This window comes from Pithys albifrons, chromosome 6, assembly GCF_047495875.1.
Source record: "Pithys albifrons albifrons isolate INPA30051 chromosome 6, PitAlb_v1, whole genome shotgun sequence".
In the NCBI taxonomy this organism is placed as follows: domain Eukaryota; kingdom Metazoa; phylum Chordata; class Aves; order Passeriformes; family Thamnophilidae; genus Pithys; species Pithys albifrons.
The window spans coordinates 16,831,668-16,857,500 of NC_092463.1; the positions used below are offsets into that span (position 1 = coordinate 16,831,668).

The 25,833-nt window shown below is 40.7% G+C and overlaps 1 protein-coding gene across 2 annotated transcripts in view; it reads right to left on the reverse strand.

Moving 5' to 3' along the window:
* Positions 1-25,608, reverse strand: part of SLC24A4 (solute carrier family 24 member 4) — a 94,648-nt gene extending 69,040 nt beyond the window's left edge. The window contains exons 1-2 of one of the 2 annotated variants that reach the window (XM_071557646.1): positions 24,944-25,608; positions 22,381-22,491 (exon numbers count right to left, since the gene is read on the reverse strand). In XM_071557646.1, coding sequence (XP_071413747.1) covers positions 22,381-22,491; positions 24,944-25,100 — 268 coding nt within the window. In that variant the 5' untranslated portion in view covers positions 25,101-25,608. The remainder of the gene's footprint in view (positions 1-22,380; positions 22,492-24,943) is intronic. The other variant, XM_071557647.1, reaches the window with a different exon arrangement.
* Between the last annotated feature and the right edge of the window lie 225 nt (positions 25,609-25,833).

Here is a 25,833-nt window from a genome sequence, read left to right on the forward strand (position 1 = left end):
AAATGTCTGATTTATTATCTGCTGGCCAGTTCTGCAGATACTACATGATCTGTAGAGGGACTTGGCGAGGGCCTGTGGGGAATAGTTGGAATGAAATCAATAGTTCATGCAAGTAGAAACCTCCAGCTTTGGCTGCAAGCTCAGAACAAATGAAGGGGTGACATGACATTCACTCCTTAAGATTAAAAGCACTGCTCTCTGCTAATCTTGGGCCTAATCCTATGTATGCATGGAACACATAACTCTTATAAGATAGATTTTGTTTCTTCACATACAAGAAATCTTTCTTTTCAATGGTATTGTTTCATGGTTTGCATCCCTCTCCCACAACAGCATCCATTAAAAAATAAGAAGTTAATTTTTCTCCAAGATCTCTGTTTAAGAACACTCAAATTTCCTACTTAGAGCAGAGTCTCTTAACAACATGCTTAAATGCTCTCCTGAATTAAGGCCATAATTTAATTATTTATTGCATGAGATCAAGGTGGCATGTTATTGTAAGATACTTCCTTAAAACATCCGCAGATGTAAATTTATATAATTAAGTTCTTTTAGATCATTTAAGGAGGTTGTAAAAAATGTACTAGTAGTAATTTGTTACTTGGAAGCTTGTGCTGTTGGACTTGTGGTTACTAAGGTTGCCTGCTTAGTAGAACAAGGGGACAGAAAAATACATATTTGTGGGGGAAAAAAGTCACCTTCTAAACATTTTACTTTAGAGTTATTTTGCTTTAATAACTAAACAAAATCAGAGAAGGATTTTATCTGTATTCACCTAATGACCTCTATTACCCACTAGCAGATAAGAACCTTGGAAACACTAACAAAATGTTCACACAAGTCATATTCTTCTCCTGCTTAGGTCCCTCACCACACATGGACATATCAGTGACAGCAAGTATGTGGCATATACCACAGGATCTCCCAGCTGGGCAAATGAGCCCTATGGGATTTTAGATGACTATGCCAGAGGAACAGACTGCCAGGCTGGAAGTGAACCTGAAGAATCATCTGGTCAAGACCTGCTTGGCAAAGTCGCGATCTAGATACGTTCCAGCACCCTGTCCAGATGAATCTTAAAAAGTGTTCAATATCTGAGAATTCATCACACAGTTTTCTTAGCCTTTTCTCATGACATGCTTCCTGGTCCTTGTATCATCTTCGTGGTCCTTCTCTGTACCCTTTCCAGTCTGTGCACAGTCTTTTGCATAGTGGGGACCAAAAACTGAACAAATGTATTCCAGGTGTTACCTGACAGGTGCTGGGATAATGACTTCTTTATCTCTGCTGGTGATGCCCTTGTTGACAAAAACCTGTAGGCTTTCCTTTTCTGCAGCAGTGCACTGTTCACTCATGTTGAGCTTGTCCAGGATCCCCAGGTCCCTCTCCACGTATCTACTCCCCAGCTGGGTAGTTTCCCAGCCTGTACTGCTCTCCTGTAAACATGTTTTCTCAGGTACAAAACCTTACACTTGTCCTTGCAGAGCTTCCTAAGGTTTATTTTAGCCCACTCTTCCAGCCTATCCAGCCCATCCTGCAGGGTGGCTCTCACTTCTGAAGTACCCACTTTCCCACTCAGTTTGATATCATCAGTGAGCTTCACCCATGTGAAATGATCCCATCTTCTAGATCAGTTATGAAGGTATTAAAGTGTTGTGCCCAGCATTGATCATCAGTGGAACCCACTTGTGACAGGCTGCAGGTTTGAAAAGGACCTGTCTACCCCCCACTGTGAGTGCTGCCGCTCGGCCAGTTCCCCACCCACTGCACAGACCACTTCTGCAGACACCAAAACATCAGCTGCTCTAGGAAGAGGCTGGGGGAAACCTTATCAAAAGCCTTGGGGAAATCCAGATAGACAAATCCCACCACTTGCTCCACATCAGTCAAGTGAGTTACTTTGTCATGGAAGGTGATGGAGTTTGTCATGCACAATTTGCCCTTGGTGAATCCATGCTGTCTTTTCCCACTTATGTGTTTCATCTGGCTTGTGACAGCCTTCAGAGGATTCATTCCATAACTTTCTCAGAAGAAAGACTGATGTGTCTAATTTCCTAGATCCTTCTTTAAGCCCTTCTTGTAGATGGGGGTGACATTAGCCTTTTTCCAGTTTTCTGGGATGTCCCCTGATCTCCAAAACTTCTCAAAGATTATGGAGAGTGGCCTCACAATGACATCAGCTTGCTCTCTTAATCACCTTGGGCAGTTATTGTCAAGGGCCATCAATTTGTATGGGTCAAGCAACATGACTTGCTCTTGCAATCTTGCCTCTCAGAGTTCAAAAATCTTCCCCAAAGAAATCTATATTCAACAAGTACTTCAGGGCATACAATTTACATACAAGTGTCCAGAATCATAAAATTAATGATGACCGCTGAATGCCTGAAAAAAACAGACTTGGTTGCTGTTCCAAAGGTAACAGGACATAATGGAAATGTTCTCCTATAGCAGAGAAATGTGCTATAAGCACCGTTCTTGACTGTCTACTCAGATATTATATGTTTCCATGTATTATTTTATTAGTTTGCCTGGTCAGACAAATTTCTACTTGAGCTACAGTGCACCCATCTGACTGATATGAGGTGGACTTGCTTTTCACAGAGGGGAGAACACAGAACATGGCAGAACTATGAAGACTATAAAGAAAGGAAACAGGGTATTTCACCTTTGACGCTCAACTCACCCGCACACCTCCTTACAGAAAAAACCCCCACACAAAATATTTGTTTTCTAGTCAAATACACTCAATCAGAACATCCAGACTACTGAACAGACAGAACCATGTCAGTATTCGTACAGGAGTCATGGACGTGATGGACATTCCCCAGTAAAAGATGAGTAAGTGAATCTGAGAGACAGCTCTAGGTGTAGAGGGAAAGAGGTATAAACAGCACCACATCAATTTCCTGTGATGGCCCAATCTCCTTAGATTTCCATTAAATATACTCTCTCTGTTCAACTCCTCTAGTTAAAAAAAGCATTTCACACTACAGTAAGCACTTAGAGAGTTTATTACAGTTGCTTCCATTCTTTGGATGGAAGAAGCATTGCTACATGTGCCCAAAATTTCTGAGGTCTAATTACTACCTCAGCTTCTCAGCTCTAAGACACTTGGCAAGTGAGACTAATAAGCAGTGAGACATGGAGAAAACCTGCAGTCTGCGCACATTAATAACATTCCACACAGGAGCTAGAGATAATGTACAGTGAGGATGTAATTATGGGGAACTGTTTAAATATATAATTCAAAAATATATAGTATGAAGAAGATCAATGCCACTACTGACAGATCAAGTGTGCATGCTCAGGAGAAGAACAAGAAATCAATAAAAATAGCACTCAAAATTGCACTGTAGAAGGTAACAACCAGTAAGATGATGTATGACAGTGTCTAAGAAACAGTCTTGGCTTCTGTACACTTGGACTTCTGAAGAACTGAATCCTTCAGCGCAGGTTTCCATCATGAGAGAAGAGCACTGAGCTTCTGCCTGGGGCAGTGAGCAACAGCAGCTCTGGTGGCTGAGGCCTGACTGAAGGAACCTGCATGACAAATTTGGGGATGAACAGCATTTAAGGAGTGAGTCAGCAATGCCTACTTGGTGAGAAAAGTAGATTTGGAGCAATCTATATCAACAATGCTTAGAAGATGAATTGCCATCCTGGAAGAGTAAGGAAAGAATCCTAAAATATTTATAGTGTCCAATATGAAGCCAAACCTCAGCAGAAAGAATCAGCTGCCATTTTGAAATGACACTCTCTTTATGCAGACAGCAACATTAAGCACAGTATCCTATTTTTTACATTCTAAACTTCTTTCCTAGATGTATTCAGTAAGCAATGAGTAACAGAAATGTCCAGTTATGAAACATCTCTTTTCAATTCTCTACAAGAGACAAGTGATGGCTTCAGCAACACAAATGAGACAACAAAGCGTCTTTCAAAGTCATACATAAACAAGTTCTTCTAAAAACATTTTTGTCATAGAAAAGTCTATTGAAGAAAGCAATTCACAAAAGCCTAAGACAAATCAAAGCAAAATGAAAAGTCATGGGCAGAATGTAAAGAAATACCAGGCAATACCAAATTAAGAAAGAAGTTGGTCACATTTCCTTCTACCATCTCAGCTGGACCTTCACCAAAATGTACTAGAATTGTGTCTCTCAGATTGAATTTCACTCACGTAACACGGACTATGAAGGATCCTTGTTTTAGAATAGAAGAGTAAACCACACCAAATTCATCTATCACTGTACAAGGTATTTGGGATGTTTGTCTCCACTGAGGGTAAACATAGTCGGCATGACTAACAGTCTCAATTTTAATTGGTTAGCGTCACAAGGAAGGTACTCTCATCATAAGCAACCAATACAACGTGCATTACAGGAAACCAAATTTTTAAAGGTAAGTGTTCACTACTGTCTAAAGAGCCAAATATTCATCAGTCTAAAAATAAAAATAAAAAAAAAGAAAACAAAACCCAACAACCACAACATTGTCATCACTGGTTTTGAATGACTGAATATTATTTAAAATCTGCAGCCAAAACGGCTGTAGCGTAAGACATGGTATGTCATTTGAACACCTGTCATTTTGTGACTAAGTATGTTCAGGGAGGAGTTATTTCAAATGCAATGTTCAATTTGAGAATGTATCGCGGGTATAACATAACTGTCTAGTGTCAAGTATTCTGTGGTTACGACTGTGTCTCTGTCTGTAGAATTCTGGAGCTTCCATTACTGCAGCAAAGCACTTCTTTTAACACAAAAAACTTCACTGTACTCTTGTAAGACAAAAAGTATTTTTAGTTAAACTCCATAAATGAGGCCTGCAACATGGAGGATTAGATCAGAGCCACCAAATTTAGGGCTAAAACAGGATTAATACAGAACTTGAGTAAACAAATGATCCAGACAGTTTGTATTAGCAGTTACCTATCCTCAAAGGAAACAGGAATTCAGCACCTCCCTATTTATCTTGAGATTCCCTAGGGAATTTCTCTTGCACAAAGCTACAACCTTCATTGGGAGAGAGACAACTGGCTTTTACCTGAGCAACACTACTCAGTAACAGGGTAAACTGCACTAAAATCTGCCAAAGCCTCTAGAGAGACAAGATTGCGTAAGTGTGCTCCAGGCACTCCTTACACACCTCAGTAGGACTGAATTCAGCCCAAGCCACTGTTAACAGGGCCATTTTCACTAAAAAAGCTAAACCTAAATACTTCCATTTCCAGAATAGTGTTCTCACATCTCACTGCTCAGTAATTCAAGGGAGTATCACGTATCCTTAAAAAAACCCCAAAAACCAAAAGATACAGATCGTAACTGTCTCAACTACAGACCCAAGTTGATACAGTGTACCACTTTTGCAGCTTTGCACATGTACTAATAAGTAATTACTTATTTCTATAAGTAATCCTTTACTAAGGAGTGAGAAATTGTTGCCAGCAAGGCAAAACAGCTTCACAGTTCCCAGCCTGCTCCACAAGAACTGCTACATTTTGAACATGAGTCTTCCACAGTCAGAGACTTTTGGTCTCTGCACCTTCACTGTCCCTCAACAGTTGTTTTACTGTGTAAGATTCCGTAGTGATGGAAACTAATGCAGTCCTACCTGAAGCCCTTGTCAGAAGATCATTTTGTGTTCAGAAGTCCTCACCAGCTTCCACTGGATGGGCTGCAGGTATGATTTGGGGTTAGAGATCTACATCACATCAGAGAAAAAATACAGATCTTCTAAAACATGGCAGAAAGTTTTATTTAACATTTTCCCTACTGATGAAATGCCAAGATGTCCAGGTACCTAAGGATGTACTTACTGAGATTGTAAAAGACATCTAACTTCAACTGAGATCCAGAGAATTGAGAACATTTACTCCAAGGATTTCACAGAGAAGTAGTCTAAATTAAGTATGGAGGCCTTTAGAAATCACACTCTACACCCCATTTCCCTCTCCTGTTCAAGGGAATTTTCCTTACAGACTTTTATGAGAATGGAAACAATTAGTTTTCAATTATTTATCCAGTTATTTCACTGTCAGAGAAACAATTTCTATGGACAGGAGTACAACTCACACTACACGAACATTCTGCTCTATTACACTGCTGCTATCAGTTCCATAGCTTTGGATGCACTGGAGGAGGTAAAGAAATTAACCTTTAAGGAGGACATAGTACTTTCAGACCATACAGAACACCTGACAGTGTCATCTGGCACATTTCCAGAGGCCAAGGACAACAAACAGCCTCAAGCGCAGAGATTTACAGTTTCTGTTTTACCACCCAAAGTCATCTACCAAGATTCAAGGTACTTCTGTGCACTAGATAGCGCAGTAAGATTGCCTGGAAGTAATTAGTTTTCATCATGCAAGAGGGAAATACCTCAAGCAATGGCTACTTTGCTTTCCACCTGATAAATTAGTTTCACTGTAGTCTTTTCCAGATGTATAACCCATGAATTTTAAGTTGGTTGTAAAAATCCATAGAAATGCAGTTCAGCATCTCCCATCTGTGTGAATTTAAACACCTTTCTTGAACATCAATTGTAATAGTTTTGAAATGTCTTTTTCCTTGTGTCCCCTTCTCCCTCCTCCTTACCTATATACTTTCTAATACTTTAGAAGACACAGAGATATGTCAGTACCTTATTGATGAAATTGAACTTCAGTGTTTTCACTATGTATTTAGTGGAGAAAATACAAACATCTTACAGTAACATCGTGATTTTCTATTATATAGTATCAGAACAGAGTTTCTCTGTTTAAAATTATTAGTAAGCTTCAGAAACTGCTACTAGTCCAATTGTGAAAGAAAAATTGTTTCACAAAAAATTATGAGAAAACTTTAAACTTTTTTTCTCCTTTATAAGGTGCATTAGTAACATGAATTTAGAGTAATGGCTGAGATGCCAAAATAAAGGATATTTCTCTCAGTGGAATGAAGATTTTAATACTTTGCCTTTGATCTAAATTACACAGTATTCTTTAAATCTAAGAGCACAAAATTCCAGACTTCCGCAAATAACCTGGAGCTTGCTAGCGCAAATCTGTCAACTAACAAATCCCTCTTCATCTCTCCAAAGGTCATTAGATGGTCAGCTCACACACTAGATTTACAGACCATGTAAATATAACAGACCAAAGACATATAAACCCTCCACTCTCCATTTCAAGTAGCAGCTCTCCTTAAGAGTGTAAGACAGAGAACCTGCATGCAGGCAATATTTGCAGATAACAATAGCAAGATCCAAGTTTCCACTAGATGAAGCAGTCCAATGCTGCATTTACTGTCTTTGGAGAAGTCCTACTGATGTAAACAGTGGCTTAGAAAGGGCCAGTGGGGCAACAACACTAAAATATTTCTTTGAAGAAAAAAAAAATAACAAACTCAAAACATTGACACCTGCATGAGTCCAAGTCCCTATTTTGTCTAAACACAGGTTGAAACATGACTGATCCTTCCTGATGGATACTCAAGGCATTGGAAATGTCTCAGTTCAAAACAAGATCAACAACTTCAGGTCAACTGCATGATCAGTGTTAAAGTTCTGCACAAATGGTGTACTAAATCAGAATACTTGCTCAAGTGATCCAAGTGAAATCATGAATTAGATCCAGCTTCAGAATACTCAAAAATCTGCCCTTCAAACTGAAATGAACACACTGTAGCAAAGAGTGTTGTAACAAACTTCCAGTTCTAGAGAGCTTTGTCCTGAAACAGAAATATTCCCCGGCAGGTACTGCTGTTTCTGTGCTGGTACCTCAACTGCAAAACCCCATTCTGTAATTTCTGTTTCCAAAAAGGGGATCAAGAAGATGTCAATTAAATAAAAAATTAATCCAAACAACAAAAGTAAATAAACACAAACCCTTAAATCTAGCCATACATTTAGACTACCCTTGAGAGATTGGACTATTTCTGTAATACTGAACAGCAACCATGTTTGTGTGGGTCATTTCACTTTAGCTGTCCCTCCAGCCTGTCCTCAACACTACGTGGGAGGTTTACACTAATCAGCTTTTTCAGAAGTTTAAAATTGTAGCATCACATCAATAACTGTTATACAACATCAGGAAACAGGAGCTGTGCTGAATTATGAAAGCCAACCTGATCCTATTTTCAAGTATCTGAATCTGCAAGTATTTTTCCCCATAAAATTATTTAACATCATAAAGTTAAACATTTTAGTTAAGAACTACTAAATAGAGTGATGTGTGATGTCCTAAAAAGCCAGAGCTATTTTACAGTTAGCATAAACTTACCAGCAATTAATATCTTGCAACAGTATGATTTTTCTCACAACTTTAATTATGTGTTTCTCAGTTTATATACTGAATAGTGAATATTTTCCCAGAAGGGAGAAAAACACACAACTTTCCTGAGTTTGTTTCAAAGAAAATCAAATGATCCAAATTATTTTCTCTGAAACACAGATCATACAACTCAACAGCCAGCAAAGACAAATTTCTATTCTCAATTCTTGTTATTTTGCAGCAGTAAAGCTGCCTGGCAGTCATAGCAGCATCCAAAGGAACACCCGTAGCATTTAAGCCTTTTACATTCTTTGAAAAATCTTTCAGCTAACAGAACTTTTTTCTAAAGAAAAAAGGAGGGGGGGAAACACAAAAGAGACAGAGAAGATAACATCAAACACACATCCAGTCAAAGCACACATGCATTCACACATCAAACTTCAGCAAGAATCCAAACATAGTGTAACTCTTGTTAATCTTATAATTGCAAGAGGCTTTTATCTGTGGCTGTTAAATAATACGATCCAAACTGCCTCTCCAAGATTAAGTGTATAAAGTCACTGTGCACCTAAAATAGCAAGGCACGGAAGAGTGTGCTACACTATTGACATAGAGGAGGGAAAGATTACTACTGTTTCCCAAACACTCAAACGTGTTTACTAGCAGAATATAAACACACTCACTGGGAACATAATGACTGGAGCACTTTGACTTTTTACTACTGTAAATGCCTAATCTGATTACACTCCTTTAAAACAAGCAATCCATTTCTTTTTCCCATATTAAAGATAAATTTTATAGGCAGAAGAGGAGTAAATGTATTTTTGCGGAGGAGAAAAGAAATAATCAGTGCAATGAACTGAGTAATCTGAGAGTAATAAACAGGTGCCTCACCGACAAGCTACACCATATTTACACTCAGTCTAGATCAGAATTCATACTGTGGCATCTAAGTAGCTGCAAATCTGCCCCTGGGAAAGCCAAGATCATCTTGATTCTCTATGAAGCACAAAGCTTACTATTATAAAAATGCTTTTCACATTCAAAGCCCAATCTATTTGGGTAATATTTGTAGGAGGGATAAAGGGATCAAGGTTCCCCACTAGTGTTCAAGAAGTACAAAAAAAAAAAAACAACAAAAAAACCACCGCTGGTTTTTTGGTTTTGTTTTTGGTGTTTTTTTTCTGGAGTGAAGGCATATAGGGTAGAATTCTAAAGGGTAGTCACTGCTGCAGGCACAGCTAGAATAGAGGATTTCCTGGTTCCCATGCCATACTGAAGTACTGCATCTCAATCCCTTGCAGTAAAGATCAGTGAATGACTTTATTAGGCAGCCCTGTAAATTTCGATACTGAACAAAAACTTCAGCTACAAGACTAAAACTGCCATTAAAACAACAAACAAATGTGTAACTTACAAAAAGAGATGCAAGATCTTGTTGTAAAGAACTCCAAACAAGATGAAAACTCTCTCCACTAAGTACAGTGACTGAACTCAGTTTTCTATATAAAACAGATGATAATCTGTCTTTTTATTATAATTCTCAAGATGTCAGTTCGGGGTCATGTCTGTAGGCACTCCAGAATCAGGAAATATCTTCTGCTACAACCTGATCAGTGAGATGTCACAGGTCCTAGCACAGACAGGCACATAGCCCATGTTGTAAAACATAGCCATTTTCCACACTATACTTCATATACAGAAGGTTCTCCTCTCTTCAAGAAGTTATCAGCTGTGCTGCCTCTCACAGCTGAAAACCCCCCCAGAGGGCTGAACTGACTCACACACCACAGCTGACCCCCTGTCAGAAAGTATCTGGCAGAGGTGCAATCTCTCTTCCTCAGAGCTGCACTGCAGCGCTTACTTCAGAGTCCTGTCTCCAGTCAGCAATGGGATAGAACCAAAATATTTGAAATTGGACTCTGGATGGAAAGAATAAACTTTAGTTGTGAAGATTACAATTGTATTAATAAGCAGCATATAGTACATGCATCGCTATTCCCATCTCATCTGCAATCTCATCCCAGTAATGCTCGTGGCATTCAACCAGGCAGGTGCTACAGTAGGGGAGAAAACATCAAATTCTGAAAGTGTTCAACAAGACCAAAAGACTCCACAAATAATTTCATGCATTCAACCAAATCAGAACAATTTCAGAAGTCACTGAGTTTACAGAAACATGGTACTTTTTAAGCCCCTGAAATGCTCATATGATACGGGAACTGTCCTTTTCTCCGTGTAACATCTCCTTTATATGTGCACATTGGCCTCATACTTACATAGGTGCAAACTGGTGAAATACTGAGTAAAAAGAATTTCACAAGTAGTTATTTAGCAGAGACTTAATTATTCTTTAGCCAGTCTGCTTTTTTTTTTCTGTAAAGAAAAAGAGTCCAGAGTGCAAAATGTCTATCTTGACTGTTTCAAAACCAGCTATAAATACTCCTTTCAACATAAGCAATTTGAGCCAGTTTTGCTACCACCAAGGCCATGTGAAAAGTACTATTATTTTGGCTTTCAAAATCCCATAAGACATTAGAAAAAATAAAACTGAGTTGGGTGGAACCAGACTCTGTGCTATACAGAAGATAATATTGAACCAAGTTGACTAATTTCCCACTACCAGTCTGCTGTCTTGCAGGGAAAGCAGCCCAGCTCCAACCTTTAATTACCTAAGTAGTACTTACTAAACTTAGTTGCCCTAAATATTCACAGATTAAAGCAGTTCTGGAGATGATCCCAGATAGCCTTTCCAAGTAAGAACTCTCTCATCACGTGCTATTATTAAACAATCCCGTACAACCAAATAACTATAGTAAACACACATGGTACTGAAAAACACATATGATTAATTGATTAACCTCAAATGTGAAATTCTTGTTCCACACTTGAAAGTCAGTTGGCCTACACAAAGCCTCTCCTCACACCTTCAGGAAAAAAAAAAAAAAACACCCAAATGTTCAAAGATCTTTGAGTCAGGCACAAATACAGGTTTGCTCACACATGAGAAAACACTGAACTCTTTCATTCTTTCCTTTTTCAGGTGCAAGCAATGAGAGGCCCTCATTTTAACCCTCATATGGCAGCAGATTGTTAGTGTTTTATACAATCCTTCTCACACAGCACTCCTAAAAAGCATTCCCCAGTGGTAGAACCATCACCATAGCAGAGACCTGCAACTTCCCTGGTCAAAATTTTTCAATTCCATTCTCTGTTGGTAGCAGCTGGCCCAAAGATGGGTCATCCAGGCACATACTCATCCCTTGAAGGAGCAAATTAAAACATCTATACTTTCCAAGGTTTTTTCTCCCTCTAAGTAGAGGGCATGGAGAAATCATAAGTGCTCTGTAGTGCAGCATTGAGCTACCAGTTGTAACTAGCTGGGAAGCGGCAACCACTTTATCTTCAAAAGTTACACTTCTCATTTTAAAAAGTGCAATAAGGGAGTCGAGTCATGAGCTAATCAGGAAGGAAAGCTTAGAGGTGACAGTAGCAGCAGCCACAGCACCAGGCTCAATGAACTTAATATGCCTACAATTTATTATTATGGAGTTAAAAAAGACACAGCTTAGTCCTGACCTTCTCTGCAGGTTTTGAGTAAGTCACTTCACCTTTTTAAGTCTTTTCCTTGTTCATTTCCATTAGGTGCTCTTAGGGACTGCCACTGCATCTCACAACAAGGACAGAAAACACTACAGCCCTACAGGGATCTTCCACCCTCAACTGAAACAGTCTAATGAATATGCTAGCTTTGGCTTCTTCCCTGTCTAGCCAATCCTGGCTCAACAATCTCCTGAGAGCACCCTGATACTCAGGGCTCATGAAGTGAGATTCAAGAAAGGAAAGAATTATAATATTTCAGATAGTTTCTTTCACATGCTAATCTAGGAGGTTCTACAGAAAAATACCAAGAAAAGGCAAATGGACTTTGGAAATATCTCAAAGTTTCAGTGTAAGGAAAGGAAGCAGACAAAGGACAGCAGCAACAGGTCAGAGGAAGGCTTGTGAAAGGCTTTAGAAGGTAAGAAAAAGGCAACAGTAGTCAAAGATCCTGTGGAGGGATTTAGAAAACTGTGACATAATCAGGCAAAGAATGCAACCTTTAAAAAGGCATGAAAAGTAAAGGGAGAAAAATCCCACCAAAGAACTAAACCAGAAACAGCCTCTCACCATCTAGCACTAAATCTGTAGGGCAGAATCCCAGGTGTTGTGAACTGTCGAGGTGAAATGACAGTGGAGTTAAGGCAGGGTACACCAGCAGATATGCCCCTGAAGCTCTGAAGAACAACTGCCTCTCCCCAAGAGTCTGTGTTCATGCTGGGAGCTCACAAAACTCAAAGCGCAAGCTGTACACACTAAACATGGGGAGGGGAAAATAAATCTATTTTGCACATTTCAGTCAACTTAAGCTTCTAAATATAAATGTCATCCAGAAATTCCATTCCAGAAAATTAAATGTTTCCCACCATCTATGAACATTTTACATCTTGCTATTCAAAGGTTTAAATACCTCTGCAATAGATCCAGTCATATTACCCTCAATCCACTAAACAACTGAGTGCATCATATGCAGGGGAAAAATAATTCATCAGGTTCAGGTGATTTTAGAACATTGTCCAACAAGCAAGTTTGTATGGAAACTGAAGAAGCAGAGACTAAATTATCACCTTCTTACTTGCAGGAAGGCACATTTACTACTGTTCCTCACTATGGGTAAAGAATGTTGCTCTAAATATTGTTATTGCAGCACCTGTCCTTAAAATTAAACCACTAATTTACTGTTGCAAAGGAGAAAACAATTGAATGAGCACATACACATGTAACCTGCATTTTACCTGAAGTGTCTGCTCTGCTGTACTTCAACTTACCGGTAGAGTCCCAGCAGAAAGGAATTTGGCTCAGTTTCTAAGGCTAATACAATTTCTACTATAATGTCTTCAATATCTGTCAACTTCAAAGAAAAAAGAAAACCACCACTCTTCATTGCCTGAAGGTCTTGCCTCCCTGCAGAACAGGAGTGATGCCAATTTAATTGTCAGCAGGTTCATAGAGCATCTTCAGCCTGTTAGGTGGATAACCACATCTATTCTGTAAAATGTCACTAGCATTAATGAATGCAGAACTAAACATGTATAATAAAATTTCATAACTCCTGAAAAAATCAATTGTGAGAGCTCTTATTGGAAATATTAGCAGAACAAAGTTTAAAATTAACTTACTGTAATGAAATTGCACAGTGTCTAAGTGTATTTTTAAATCAGTCATTTCAGCCCTCAAAAAAACTCACTGAGATTCAAAGAGATGGAGTTCAGACTCAGCAGGGTCTGGTTTTTGTGAAGCTTTCCAGATTGCTATGTATCTACATCCAGTTTTACGTGCCAAACAAAAGGCTAAAAGGTAGCCCTTTGGTGACTTAAGCCCTTTTTACAGACTCCCCTTGCTTTTCATTCTAGATTTCTTGCCCAACCAAACCCAAACCTCTCACTGAATTTTGATTTTTCACTTTCTTTTATCACTTTCTCTGCTTACTGCTTCCCAGGGCCTATCTCTTTGCCTTGCTACTACCAAGATTCTCCCACTGCTCACTATTCAAATTCAGTCTCTCTTCACTCTTGTGACCCTTTCATCTATCCTACAACTCCAGGCTCCCCAACTGGATAATCTTAGTCTTTACACAACACAATTCCAACCCCCAAATTTTTCTCTCTTTTGCAGCTTCCAGGGACAATTTTCTATCCCTGTGTGCTTTTTACAATCTACTTCCCTGCAGCCCATTTCTGTGCTCATTCAGTTTTGTCTGAATCCTCCACACTGGTGGTCCAGGTTATGGACTGTTAAGGTACTAAGAGCACAGCTCTTATACTAACAGCACCATTTTCTAAGTTGAAAGCGCAGCAGATATCCACACAAAAAGGTCTGTCTGCATGGTCATACCAGTGAAGAACCCTTCTAACTGCACAACACATTATCCCACGCTGAGGATGAGTCAGTCAGCAATACCATAGAGATCAGCATGCCCAAGTCTCATTAACCTTGACTCTAAAATCCCCAATTCAGGACTTCAAACATCTCCTAAGTGAAAAATAATTCATTTCATTTCCATACCAAATCACAGGACAACTTAGGTTGGATAGACCCTCAGGATGTTAGTCCAAACTTGTGTTCAAAGACAATTTTTTGCAGGAGCCTAGATCAAGACTGAAGTGTCTGCATTTGATTCTTTATTCTATCATGTATTTCCTCTTTGACCTCAGGCCAGTAATTTACACAACTGCTGTCTGCCTGAGTTGTCTGCATTTAGAGAAAAAGAGATGTTGCACTATTACTACATTAACATTTGAGAAATGCTTAGTAATGTGGTTTGAAACACAGGCAATCAGACATCTAAACACTAGAGCTGGGCTAATAAGGGAAGCTTTAGATCTTAGTCTTAGCACTCCAGTGCATTCAACCTGGATGTTTTGTTCCAGTCGAAAAAGTAATGGCCTGTGTCCACAGACATTAAATTTGGTTCTGAAGTAACTGCATTTTAGAAATTCTCATTTTTGTTTCAGGCCTTCATTTTGGTTTCAGAGCAAAGACTTAGCTTGTAAAAGTCCTTATCCACAGTGTGCTTTAACTGGACCCAAACCAACTGTAAATAAATCTGAGTCATAGGAAATATAGATTATATTAAGTAATATTATTATTAGGTTTGAGAATATAGAGTAATATAAAAATACTATTTAATATGTTTCATTTGCCTTTGTTTACTACATCTCTCAATGGCATTTTAGTCAGACACTAATTTACTGTGTGTTAAACTGCTTCCTGCAAATTGGACACCAGGACCTGAGGATATAGATAAACTATCCTGAAGTTCATTTTCCATTTTCAGCTCTCTAGGGGATGCTGCTGGCAGGTTGAGCCAAAGCACAGAGAGATGTTTGTCTCATTTCTTTCTACTATTTTGGATGCCAGTATTAATACACTGCTAGAAAATGAACAGCTCAGAGAGAAGGATGATTATTTTTCAAATTTTGCCTTCAATCAAATCACATTTCCTACACTAGTTCACAAAAAAAATAAATAAACAAAACATTTTCCTCAACTAACTTCAGCTACATCTACTTGCATACCCATTTAATATCCACATTCATAAGCCACAGAGTGTCAGAAGTTCAACCTAAATCTAGGTGTGAGTTCTGACTGGGAGTCCTTGGGAGCCACATGAGAAAAACTTGTCATTAAATATTTGTCATTTGCCCTCAGTTAGTCCACTTAGAGTGGTTTTAAATTGTCACACATCTGTCTTTCCTGGGAACAGAAACCATTGAGATCACAATCAATAAAGTTTACCACTCTACAGGGACAAGAATGAGTCTGGAGACACTGGGTGAGGGGAAACAACCCAAAGTGAACCCAAAACAAATAAAACCCCATCAGCACATGACAAGTGGCTACAGAAATAACCTACCTGCTATCTGGATAGGAAGTCTTTCAGCTACAGAAATATATACATCTGTGCATGCATGCATGCACATTCACAGGAAACTGCATCTGTATGGTATGTGAATACCACACACATAAAGTAACTAAGACATTTTTTCTTAAACCTTTTCTCATTTTCATTTCCTTTTAGAGCAATGCAAGAATAAGATGTTTAAGGCTGGTAACTTCCCTGGTCTTTGAGGGCATAAGACACTGGAGTAACAAAATGTTTTAAACCCACATGTGTGCACTATCAGTAAATCTATCATACTACAACAGTTGCACACTTTGATGTGTGAAGGCAGAGAGCAAGTCTGACTAATAGGCAGGTGGGGAATATTTGCAAATAACATAACACAGTAATTACCTGTATTACCTCAATGAGTACACTCTTTCTGTGCTAGGTATTGTAGGAATGCATAGTAAGAGAATGTGCAGGTCATGATGAGCTTACTAATTTAGGATGTTCAAGAAACAAAGGTTTACAGTGAAATTATTAATACCACCTCCTTAAAAGTGAAGGCCTAAGACATTTATCCCTGCTACAAAATGGAAGCTTCACGTAGGGAGGATCATGACTGCATTATTTAAAAGAAATATGTATTCATCATCATGGCTAGGCTTTGCAAACCAAGATTTGGGAAGGGCTCTCCCCATACTTGCTGCAAGCTTGCTGGTGGCTAAAAAGGCCAATTCAGAATAGGCAAGTCCAGTCATAAAAGGCACAGTGGAAAGTCTCCTTAGGCAATATTGGTGAGGAATGGTTCTTTCTGTGATGTCTTTTCTCCTTAATACTGACTCTGTGTGCATTCTCAAAGGAAGCAGCAGCATCGTGAATGGTGTGTCTCCATCAATCCTGATTGGAGGCCAGAGTGGACCATTGATTACAGTCACTATGGCCAAGGCTGAGGTGTTGTTTCAGGGAGCTCTTGTATCTCTTCTTCAGGGCTCCTCTCTTGTGGCAGCCAGTGGTGAGTTCACCATAGAGCACAATCTTCGGGAGGCAGTGGGTGATCCTCCATCCTGGAGACGTGCCCTGCCCAGCGCAGCTGCGTTCTCATCAGCATGGCCTTGGTACTGGTGGCCCCTGACTGTTCAAAAATGGACACATTGGTCACATAGTCAGTCCAGAGGATATTTAGGATTGAATGGAGACAGCGCTGATGGAAGCGTTCGAGAAGCCACAGGTGGTGGCGATAGATGACCCAGGATTCAGACCCATACAAAAGAGTAGACAGTACAATGGCTCTGTAGATACTGATCTTTGTACTTTTCTTCAGATGTTTATTGGACCAGACTCTTTTATGGAGTTTTCCACAAGCCCTGTATGCCTTTGCTAACCTGTTGTCAATCTCTTTGTCAGTCTTCCTGTCCAAGGAAATGATGCTTTCCAGATAGTGAACTGCTCAACTGACTTAAGCTCTGATTCACCTATGGTGATGTGGGGATGATGGAAGCCTTCCTGAGATGCAGGTTGGTAGGGAACTTCTGTCTTCTTCAAGCTGACTTCCAGCCCAAAAAGATCAGCAGCCTCTGCAAAGCAGGATGTGAAGCACTGCAGAGCTGCTTCTGTGTGAACAACAAGGGCGGCATCATCAGCAAAAAGCAGCTCATGGACAAGGTGATTCAGGGTCTTGGTGTGGGCCTTCAGTCGCCTTAGGTTGAATAGGCTTCCATCGGTACGATATCAGATGTAGATGCTGTTTTCTTCATCGAGGTCTGCCATGACTCTTTGGAGCATCATGCTGAAGAAGATTGTGAACAGACCTGGTGCAAGAACTCAACCTTGTTTCACACCATTGGTTATTGGAAAGGGCTCAGAGAGTGCATCGCCATATCTGACTTGTCCATGCTGATCCTCATGTAGCAGAATGATCATTTTGAGGAACTTGGGGGAACATCCTAATTGTTCCAAGGTCTGCCACAGGCCTTTTCTGTTCACAGTATCAAAAGCTTTGGTGAGGTCAAGGAAAATTACGTAGAGTTCTTTGTTCTGTTCCCCACACTCCTCTTGCATTTGTCTGAGAACAAATACCATGTCTATGGTGCTCCTATTGGCTCTGAAGCCACACTGGCTTTCAGGTAGAAGTTCTTCTCTTCAGAAGCATTCTTGCAAGGATTTTACCATATTACCACATTGTTTAAAGAGAATTTCCATCAGCACCAAATTACATATTCCACCTGTATTTATAATTTATTGCACTAAGTTGATGATCTTATATATTGAAGTGTCTATAAGAATTAAGAAAAAAAAGGATACATCAATCCATCATGTTGAGAATTATGCATTTAAATGAGCACTGCATTTGTTAAATGAAACTGATGGAAATCAAAGGTTCCTATAATGCCTTTACTACAAGTGTACAAGAAATAACTTTTTCTATCCCTTTGGAAAATTACTTTCAACAATCAGTCCCGTCTTTACTACCCATCATTGATTTTTGTAGAAAAAAAAAAACCAACAGACTCTTGTCCTCTCTATGGTACATTAACAAGACTGTCTAAGACTATAGTTTCTCCACAATGCATCATATCTTAAGTGAGCCCCCAAGGTCATAACTAACAGTGTAAAATATACACAGACTCAATGATTCTTGACCCTGACTCAGAACTCTGTTATACACATGCTACTGAGAAACACATTTTATTTTACTGTAGAGGACTGGTTTTTCCTCTCTCACTGTATGAACAAAAAACATTGCTACAATGTGCCTTTTAATTCCACACTAAAAAGTCAGCATGGCTCAGGAAGAAATGCTAACCCTGTCTTTCCCCCAGTCCATAATGCATCCTTATCCACTGCTAACAATGGGAAGAGCATGCCTGAACATTGCCAGCTATTTAAAATCAGCATAGCTCATGAACTGTCCATGGTTGACAAACTGCTGGACAGAAAACACCACTGCATCTTTCAGTTTCAAGGCCACTTACTGACTGGTGTCAGAAGAAAATGGAAATATAAATCCAGATATTTCTAATTCACAGCAAGAAATTTAAGTATTTTCTGTACTGTATACAGGGATTACTTAAAAATATTTGCAACAGCGAACAGTCTGGATCGGTTATTGAACAGCCTAATATGACCCAGTGGAGTCACATGGTGAGAAACATCATGTCCCTCAGTCACTGCACCTTGGAAAAGCAAGTAACCTTCCAGAAGCACTCTGGAAAGGTTACTTGGAGCTCTGGAGGACAGGGAGTCATGGGAACGTTCTGAAACAAGAGTCAAGCCATTGGAGCAGAGAAGCTACAAATCAGACTTGCTGGGCAGATGGCACTGCAAGCTACTGAGCCGGTGGCAGGTGGAAGTGAGAGCTTCCACAAGGCCAAAAACTTGGTTGAAAGCTAACCAGATATGTTAGGATGCTCAAGACAACCACTCCTCCTTTCTGATTGCTCTGCTTTAAGTGAGTGTCAGATCAACTTCTCCTCCCACAGAAATCTACCCAGAGTCATAAAGAAAAGGTAGTTTGGTTTCCCTCAAAGAGGAATAGCCACAGCAGCCATCTGGAGAGTACCTCAATACCAAATAAGCATAAGATTCATAATTCAGAAATTCCAGGCTTTCATAAAATTTCTAACATCCAGACCCTTCTACATGTAATCCATAAATACTCCAGCATCCAGGACAATATAAATACCTCTATCTTATCATGGCAGAGGCGCTTTCAGTGAAGGGGAAAGTTTAAAGCCAGTAAGGATCTCTAATGGAAAAATGCTACACAACACATTAACCATAGTGAGGATTTTGTCTCAGTTCAGACTAGAGCCAAGGTTGGCTTGGTGCTCACAAATGCTCCTACTCCTTTCCAAAGCTGACCTACAGTTTCTTTGCTGCTGTTATGGGATAGACAAAACCTACAACTCTTATGGTTGCAGAATAGTTACTCTGAGAAAACGTGTAGTACCTCTTAAGATATTCACAAGTATCAGTCCTCTGATAATTAAAGCAATCCTCCTCCAGTTATATATATATACACACATACATGTATATATTTTCTCTCTTTTGTCAAAACCTCTGGGTTCTTTTCTAAAGCTGCATTGCCAAGACTTCAAGGTTTTTTGTTCTGATACAATGGCCACAGAAACAATGTTTCCAGAAGAACACAATACAGAATTATCTACTTCAATAAATGAGACTATCTCAGACAGTGTAGGCTAAGTGAGCTTCTAGCAGATAGCAGCTTCCACAAGATTCTAATGCTATTTCTGGAAGCTTATGGAGTTTTTATCCCAAGCTTTATTTCAAAGAGTGAGCTTTTGTTATGACTGTCATGAATTGCAGGGATCTCACAGTATTAAAAACTTCCATAGCTACATTTTCTAACAATTGGGACTTTTTTTTTTACTTACATGTAAGTATAAGAAAATGGGGTGAAGTGGTAAATAAATTAACTTTGTTGAAAGCCTTTGGGAAAAAGGAAGTAAAACTGCAGGCTTGTGTAGGAAGCTAATAAAAAGGGAGCACAGCAATAGCACTGCAATGACACAAAGGATTAACAGGCTCTCAGCAAGAACTCACATTTTCCAGGCTACTATGAAGTTCTTATATCCTAAACACATATAGAAAAATATCCACATAATGTAAGAAAACTGCTCTATACCATACACACCCCCATGCATATGCAGGATCCCTTGTGTTTAAAGCGGACACAGAGATGGCATAGGTAGCAATAAGTACATCTTCTAAAAGAGTCTACAGAGAACAGCGGATTCACTCCATCTGAAAATCCACACACTGTCTTCAACTTTCTATGTAACCTTCATCAAGTCTCTTGACATTTCCTGGGACTTCTCTCTGTGGAGTCATGTGATTACAAGCTACATTCCCATAGAGATGAGCTATGCTACTTGCTCCTTTTTGATAGGTTTTAGATAATTGTACCTTATTCTCATTACATACCAAATCTCAATCCCTGGCTACCAGACAAGAATGAAAAAATATGAATAGAAAAAAAGCAAACCAAAACACCCCACACTAAAAGCAAAACACACAAAAAAACTAACCAACCACAAAAAAACCCAACCAAACAAACAAGAAATTGCCCAGATCTACAGAACTTGTTAGTGAGCAGTAACAATAATGGGTTCTTAGGGACCCATTCCTGTCCAACAAACATCAACTTCAGCTATTTTCAGATGCTTCCTTTATTTGCATCTATCTTACATCTAGCCACTCGTGCAGCATCTCAATTCCTCCTTCAGCTGCAGAAGATACAGAGATAAGCTGTACACAACTGCAGAATAACAGGAAGTGATTAAAAATGCTACAGTTGCAATCCTGTGACAGATTTGATCTGTAAATCTGTGTTCTAACAGAAGAAACACTTTTAAAAAGAAAGACTAATATCATCAGTGTGGCTATAAATCATTCATTTAATGCAAGTCTTGAGATATTTTTTCTTAAAACTTCAGCATCCTGAGGCAGATTTGGGCCTCCCTTGTGTCCAGCTCCTGAGGTAACAGGGAAAAGTGCACCTTAGCGACCTCAATTTCAGAAAGCACATCAAAATGACCCAACTGTATTTATCTACTCCAACTGTTCTTAAACTAATATTACAATTTTTAAAGGAATGGAAGGAGTTGAACTATTTGTTCTAAACTTGTGAAGGAGTTATCACTGCTCCTGAAATTCCAATTTACGCACAATCATATTTTTAATCTGTAAGAAAGTTCTCATTCATACTAAATAGAAATTCCCATCATAACTTTGATAGACATCTTTCTGATCTGGCTTCTACAGTTTTGTGGCCTCTGTTGTCTTGGCTCCAAGTGTGATGCCAAGTACATGCTCAGACATGATCATATTGATGCATCCACATATATGGCAGAAAACAGAAGAGTAGGGAAGAATACTGAGGGACTCCGAACTCTCCTAGTGCCTGAGGCTGACACTATCCTAGAACTCATGCTGCTGCTATTTGCAAGAAGGCACAAACTCAATTGCCATTAAAGAGTAATTTAAAAAAAAAATCACAACTTCAAATTAATTTGGCTAGTGTCAGTGGCAAAATGTCTCATCTCCCACACACCGTAAACTGCAGAGAGGCAAGAAGAGAGAGAAAGGAAATACACACTGAAAAGACAGATGGGAAGATGAAAGCTTTGTGGACTAACACTGATACTAAAATGCGTCATGTATTCCTTCCCTCAATCAATTCTTATTGCCTGGCCAAGATAGATATCTTGAAGTAAAATGGATTCCAGGGTTTCCATATCGCTTACCTCATCACCCCCCTTCACACAATATAAATTCCTACTCTGAATAAATAGTCTATCACTAAACTAGCAAAGCACAGTTAACTGCATAATGGTAGTGAACACAAATTAGTGTGCTCAGATGTCATCTCAAACACAGCATGTTTAGCTACCCATAGATTCAAGAGCTGTGCTCTCATTACTTGTGCAATACATTCATCATGAACTAGACAGAAATTAATAAGCACCAAAAGAAACAAAATAAAAGAAATCAAATTGCCAGCACTAGTCTCATGATGACCCCAAAACATTCTTTTATCTGTACATTAATTTCTGCCTCTGACAGATAAAGTCAGGTCTTTAACACAATCATGTTTACACATCACTGGAGCCTGGTCATGACGACACCACCCAATACATCAGAAGAGCTTATAAGACATGGCAAAGTTTCCCCCTCTTACCGGGCTCTGTACAGTTCTTCTCTTCATGTGTCCCATTAGGTGATGCCATCAACCTTCTGTTCCTCCATAGTTCTGATACAATTCCTCTCTCTGCAACATTTGATTCTCGTCCTGTAGTGAATAGAAAGAGGTTTGCCCACTAATGCCAATTTTTTCCTACATCATCCTAACTGGACTGTATGCACCCACTGGTGAGGAGCATGGGCAGACCATTGGAATGTAAGCACAGCAAAAATCAAGGTGTGACTGGAGCACGTGCCAACAGATGTATGCTGGGTGCTCCTACCTACTAAGGGTGTAACTACCTGTGAAGGTGCAGTATCCATGTTGTCAACATGCTCTGGTCATCAGAACACCTGGCTGTGACCCGCAAAAGGAAAATATTCTGCAGCAAGCAAATTCTGAAGCCTTACCTGTGAAAGACAGTTCCTATACATGAAACCAGCTCAGCGTTGCTGACATAAGCAACAATCACACTTCCATGTAGTCATCTGCACTTGAACATACTACATTACCAATTCTACAAAAAAACAAAAATGTGTACAGACATGTTCCAGTTACATTTTAGTTTATTCTGAGTTTAGAGGAGAAATTTTCAGTGTTGGGTACACTTGATAAAATCAAATTGGTCATAACTTGCCAAAGAAAATGGAAAGTAACTGCACAGTGAATCCTTGTAAGCCCTAAGAAAAACAAACTTCTTTAGAAGTCACTGGAGCTTTTGCCTAAAGTCATATTCCAGAAAAATTCTCACGGAAACCTGCTAAATAGACTACAGGAGCACTTGTGTTAACATAAGGTATGCAATTATAATAATCAAAGAAAGAATAGAACCTCTTAATTAAATCACTTTCACCTCAATCTTATTCATTTCAAATGAACATATTATAATAACAACAAAGCTCTTCCATGGTTGATCTTAAAGTTTATATTCAGCCACCATGTAATGGTTTTATTTTGTTACAGTGACTCTTGGAAAAAAAAAATCTAGCTTCGAAGTCAGTTTTTTAGAGCATTTGCTAAAATACTCTGAGCCACAATTATAAGAAACATAGAGAACAGATGGTCAATGTTTATGGATAATATGTACTGTAAATTAGCCAGCTAAAAAAAAAAAAAAACAAACTACCTGATGCAGCATACCATCAAAAATTAGGTTATGAGGGATTTAGTTGATAACCCAGGAGATTAAAAACTTTCATTAGTCATGGCATTTTTCATGCAAACCTAAAAAAGTTCTGGAAAAACAACATCAACAAAAAACACACTCAAACTATGCAAACATATTCATAGTTCCATTACTTATTTTCACAAACCGGTAAGTTTATGAAAATAGAAAGCTGGAGCAAGAAAAAAAAAGAAAAAACCCATGCGCATGACAAGCAGTTCTAAATAAAGAAAGCAACAGTACACTCTAAATTCACAATTTAAAAAACAAGTTGAAAGTTTTAAGATGAGCAATATGCTAATATGGTCTAAGATGCTGAATTCTTATATGGATGGCTTGTTGCCATCCTAGATACAGCTCAAACAATCCAGGCAATGATTTGAGCACAAGAATATTACCAAGTATGACAAGTTCCAGCAGATTTTTCTTCCCTAAAGCACACATTTGAACTTCAGCTCTAATTTAGGCAGATGACCCATGCTAATTGTGCTGAAATCTGATTTTCTTATATTAAATGAAGATGCAAGATCTGGGCTTAGCTGATTTTGTTCTTAGATCCTCAAGGACTGTTGGCAGCCCTACCTAGAGACCCAGGTGCTGTCCCACCAACCTCAGACTTTGTATTTGAGGGATGCAAAGCATATTGCAAGAAAAGGGCCTGAAGCTGCACACTTACAGCCCAAACTGTGCCAGCAGGTGGGAAAAAAAACAACAATCAACATATGGGAACGATGTGGTTAATTATAAATGCTTTAGTTTAGCAACACAGCACTTGCACAAAGGACGCAAAAGACTCCCTATAATACTCTCTCTACAAAACATGAGATTGGCACTGTTCCTTGCTTAAAACGCAGAATTTTGTGTCAAATTCCTACTGTAATGGGGCATGGGGGGAGATGTTGGATGTGTGTGTTGAGATTGAGAAAAAAGCAGTAGCAGGTGATGGAGGTTTACAATCTAGGGACAAAATGAAAGGTGGCCCGAAGTTCCAGGGGGGACCACAAGCGGCTGGAGAGAAACTCAACTCTGATTCAGCGGCAGGGGGGAACTCCTTCAGGGTCGTTCCCAGGCACACAGCTACCCCGCGGTGCCCCTTCGGCTCCTGACCCCAGAGGCACTGCGGGCTCGGGGTGCCCTGGACAACCAGCTGCCTCCTCTCTCCGGGGCTGCAGCCACGCAACCACCCAGCATGGAGTGTTCTCCTGAGGAACCGGCGCTGTTCCCCTGTCTCGCCCGCCCGCCGAGGCATTTCCACTAAGAGATTCAAAACGGGAACCGCCGCCGCTGGACCCCGCCAAGCCTCGGCTGCTCCCGCGGCAGCAGCAGCCCCCGGGCCGCCCCAGCCGCCCGGCCGGCCCTGCCGGGGTCCCCGGTCCCGCCGCCACTGCCACTCACCCGCTCTGGAGAGCAGGCTGGACATGCACCAGGCGAAGAAGAGGATGGCGCAGATGAAGCCCAGCTGCTGCAGCAGCATCTCCCGCCTCTTGCGAACTTTCCTTAGCATAAGCAGCATAGTCTTCTGCGGGGCGAGCGGCGTCTCCTCTTGTTCCATCCGAGCGAGCGCGGGCGCCGAGGCGGGGGCCAGCGGGGTCGGTGGGAAAGTGGGGATCACTCCCGGCAGCTCCCCGCAGACGGCTCCATTCCGGGAGGGCTGCAGCGGGGTAGAAGCGATGCCCAGGGCCTCAAGTCGACAGCGGCGAGGCGGAGAGGCAGGTGGCGGCGGGCGCGGGGAAGCGGCGACAACCCGGGGCGGGGGGGAGACGCGTCGCGCTCAGGGGCCGGGCTGAGCCCCGCGCCCCACACGCACCATGGCCGGCGGCGGAGGAAGCGGCGCTCCGCGGGCAGCGATTCAGCACGGAGGGACGGACACATCCATGCGGCTCTCTCCCCGCCCGCTTGGCCAAGTTTGAAGTTTATCCCTTTCCTCCCTCGCTCCCCGTCGCCAGCCGTAGGCGGCAGGTGGGCGTCACAGCCGCCCGCGGGCTCCCAGCGCGGCGCCGAGTGGCCACTCAGCCCCGCCGGGCGGCTCGGCCCCTTCTCCCCGCCCCTCTCCGCAACTTTCTGGGTGCTCCCCAGGCACCCATGGCAACGCGCTTGTGCTCTCCCACACCGCGCGCGGGGCGGGGGAAGCAATAACTGGAGAAATGAATTCTTTCCCCTGCACGGCGCGGCAGTGACCCTCTCTCGGTGTCACGTTTGGCGGGGACATCCGTGCGCGGAGGGCAACGGGCAGCGGCAGGTGCCGCAGCGCCGGGATGAGGGCCGGGGTCTGGGTCAGGGCTGGG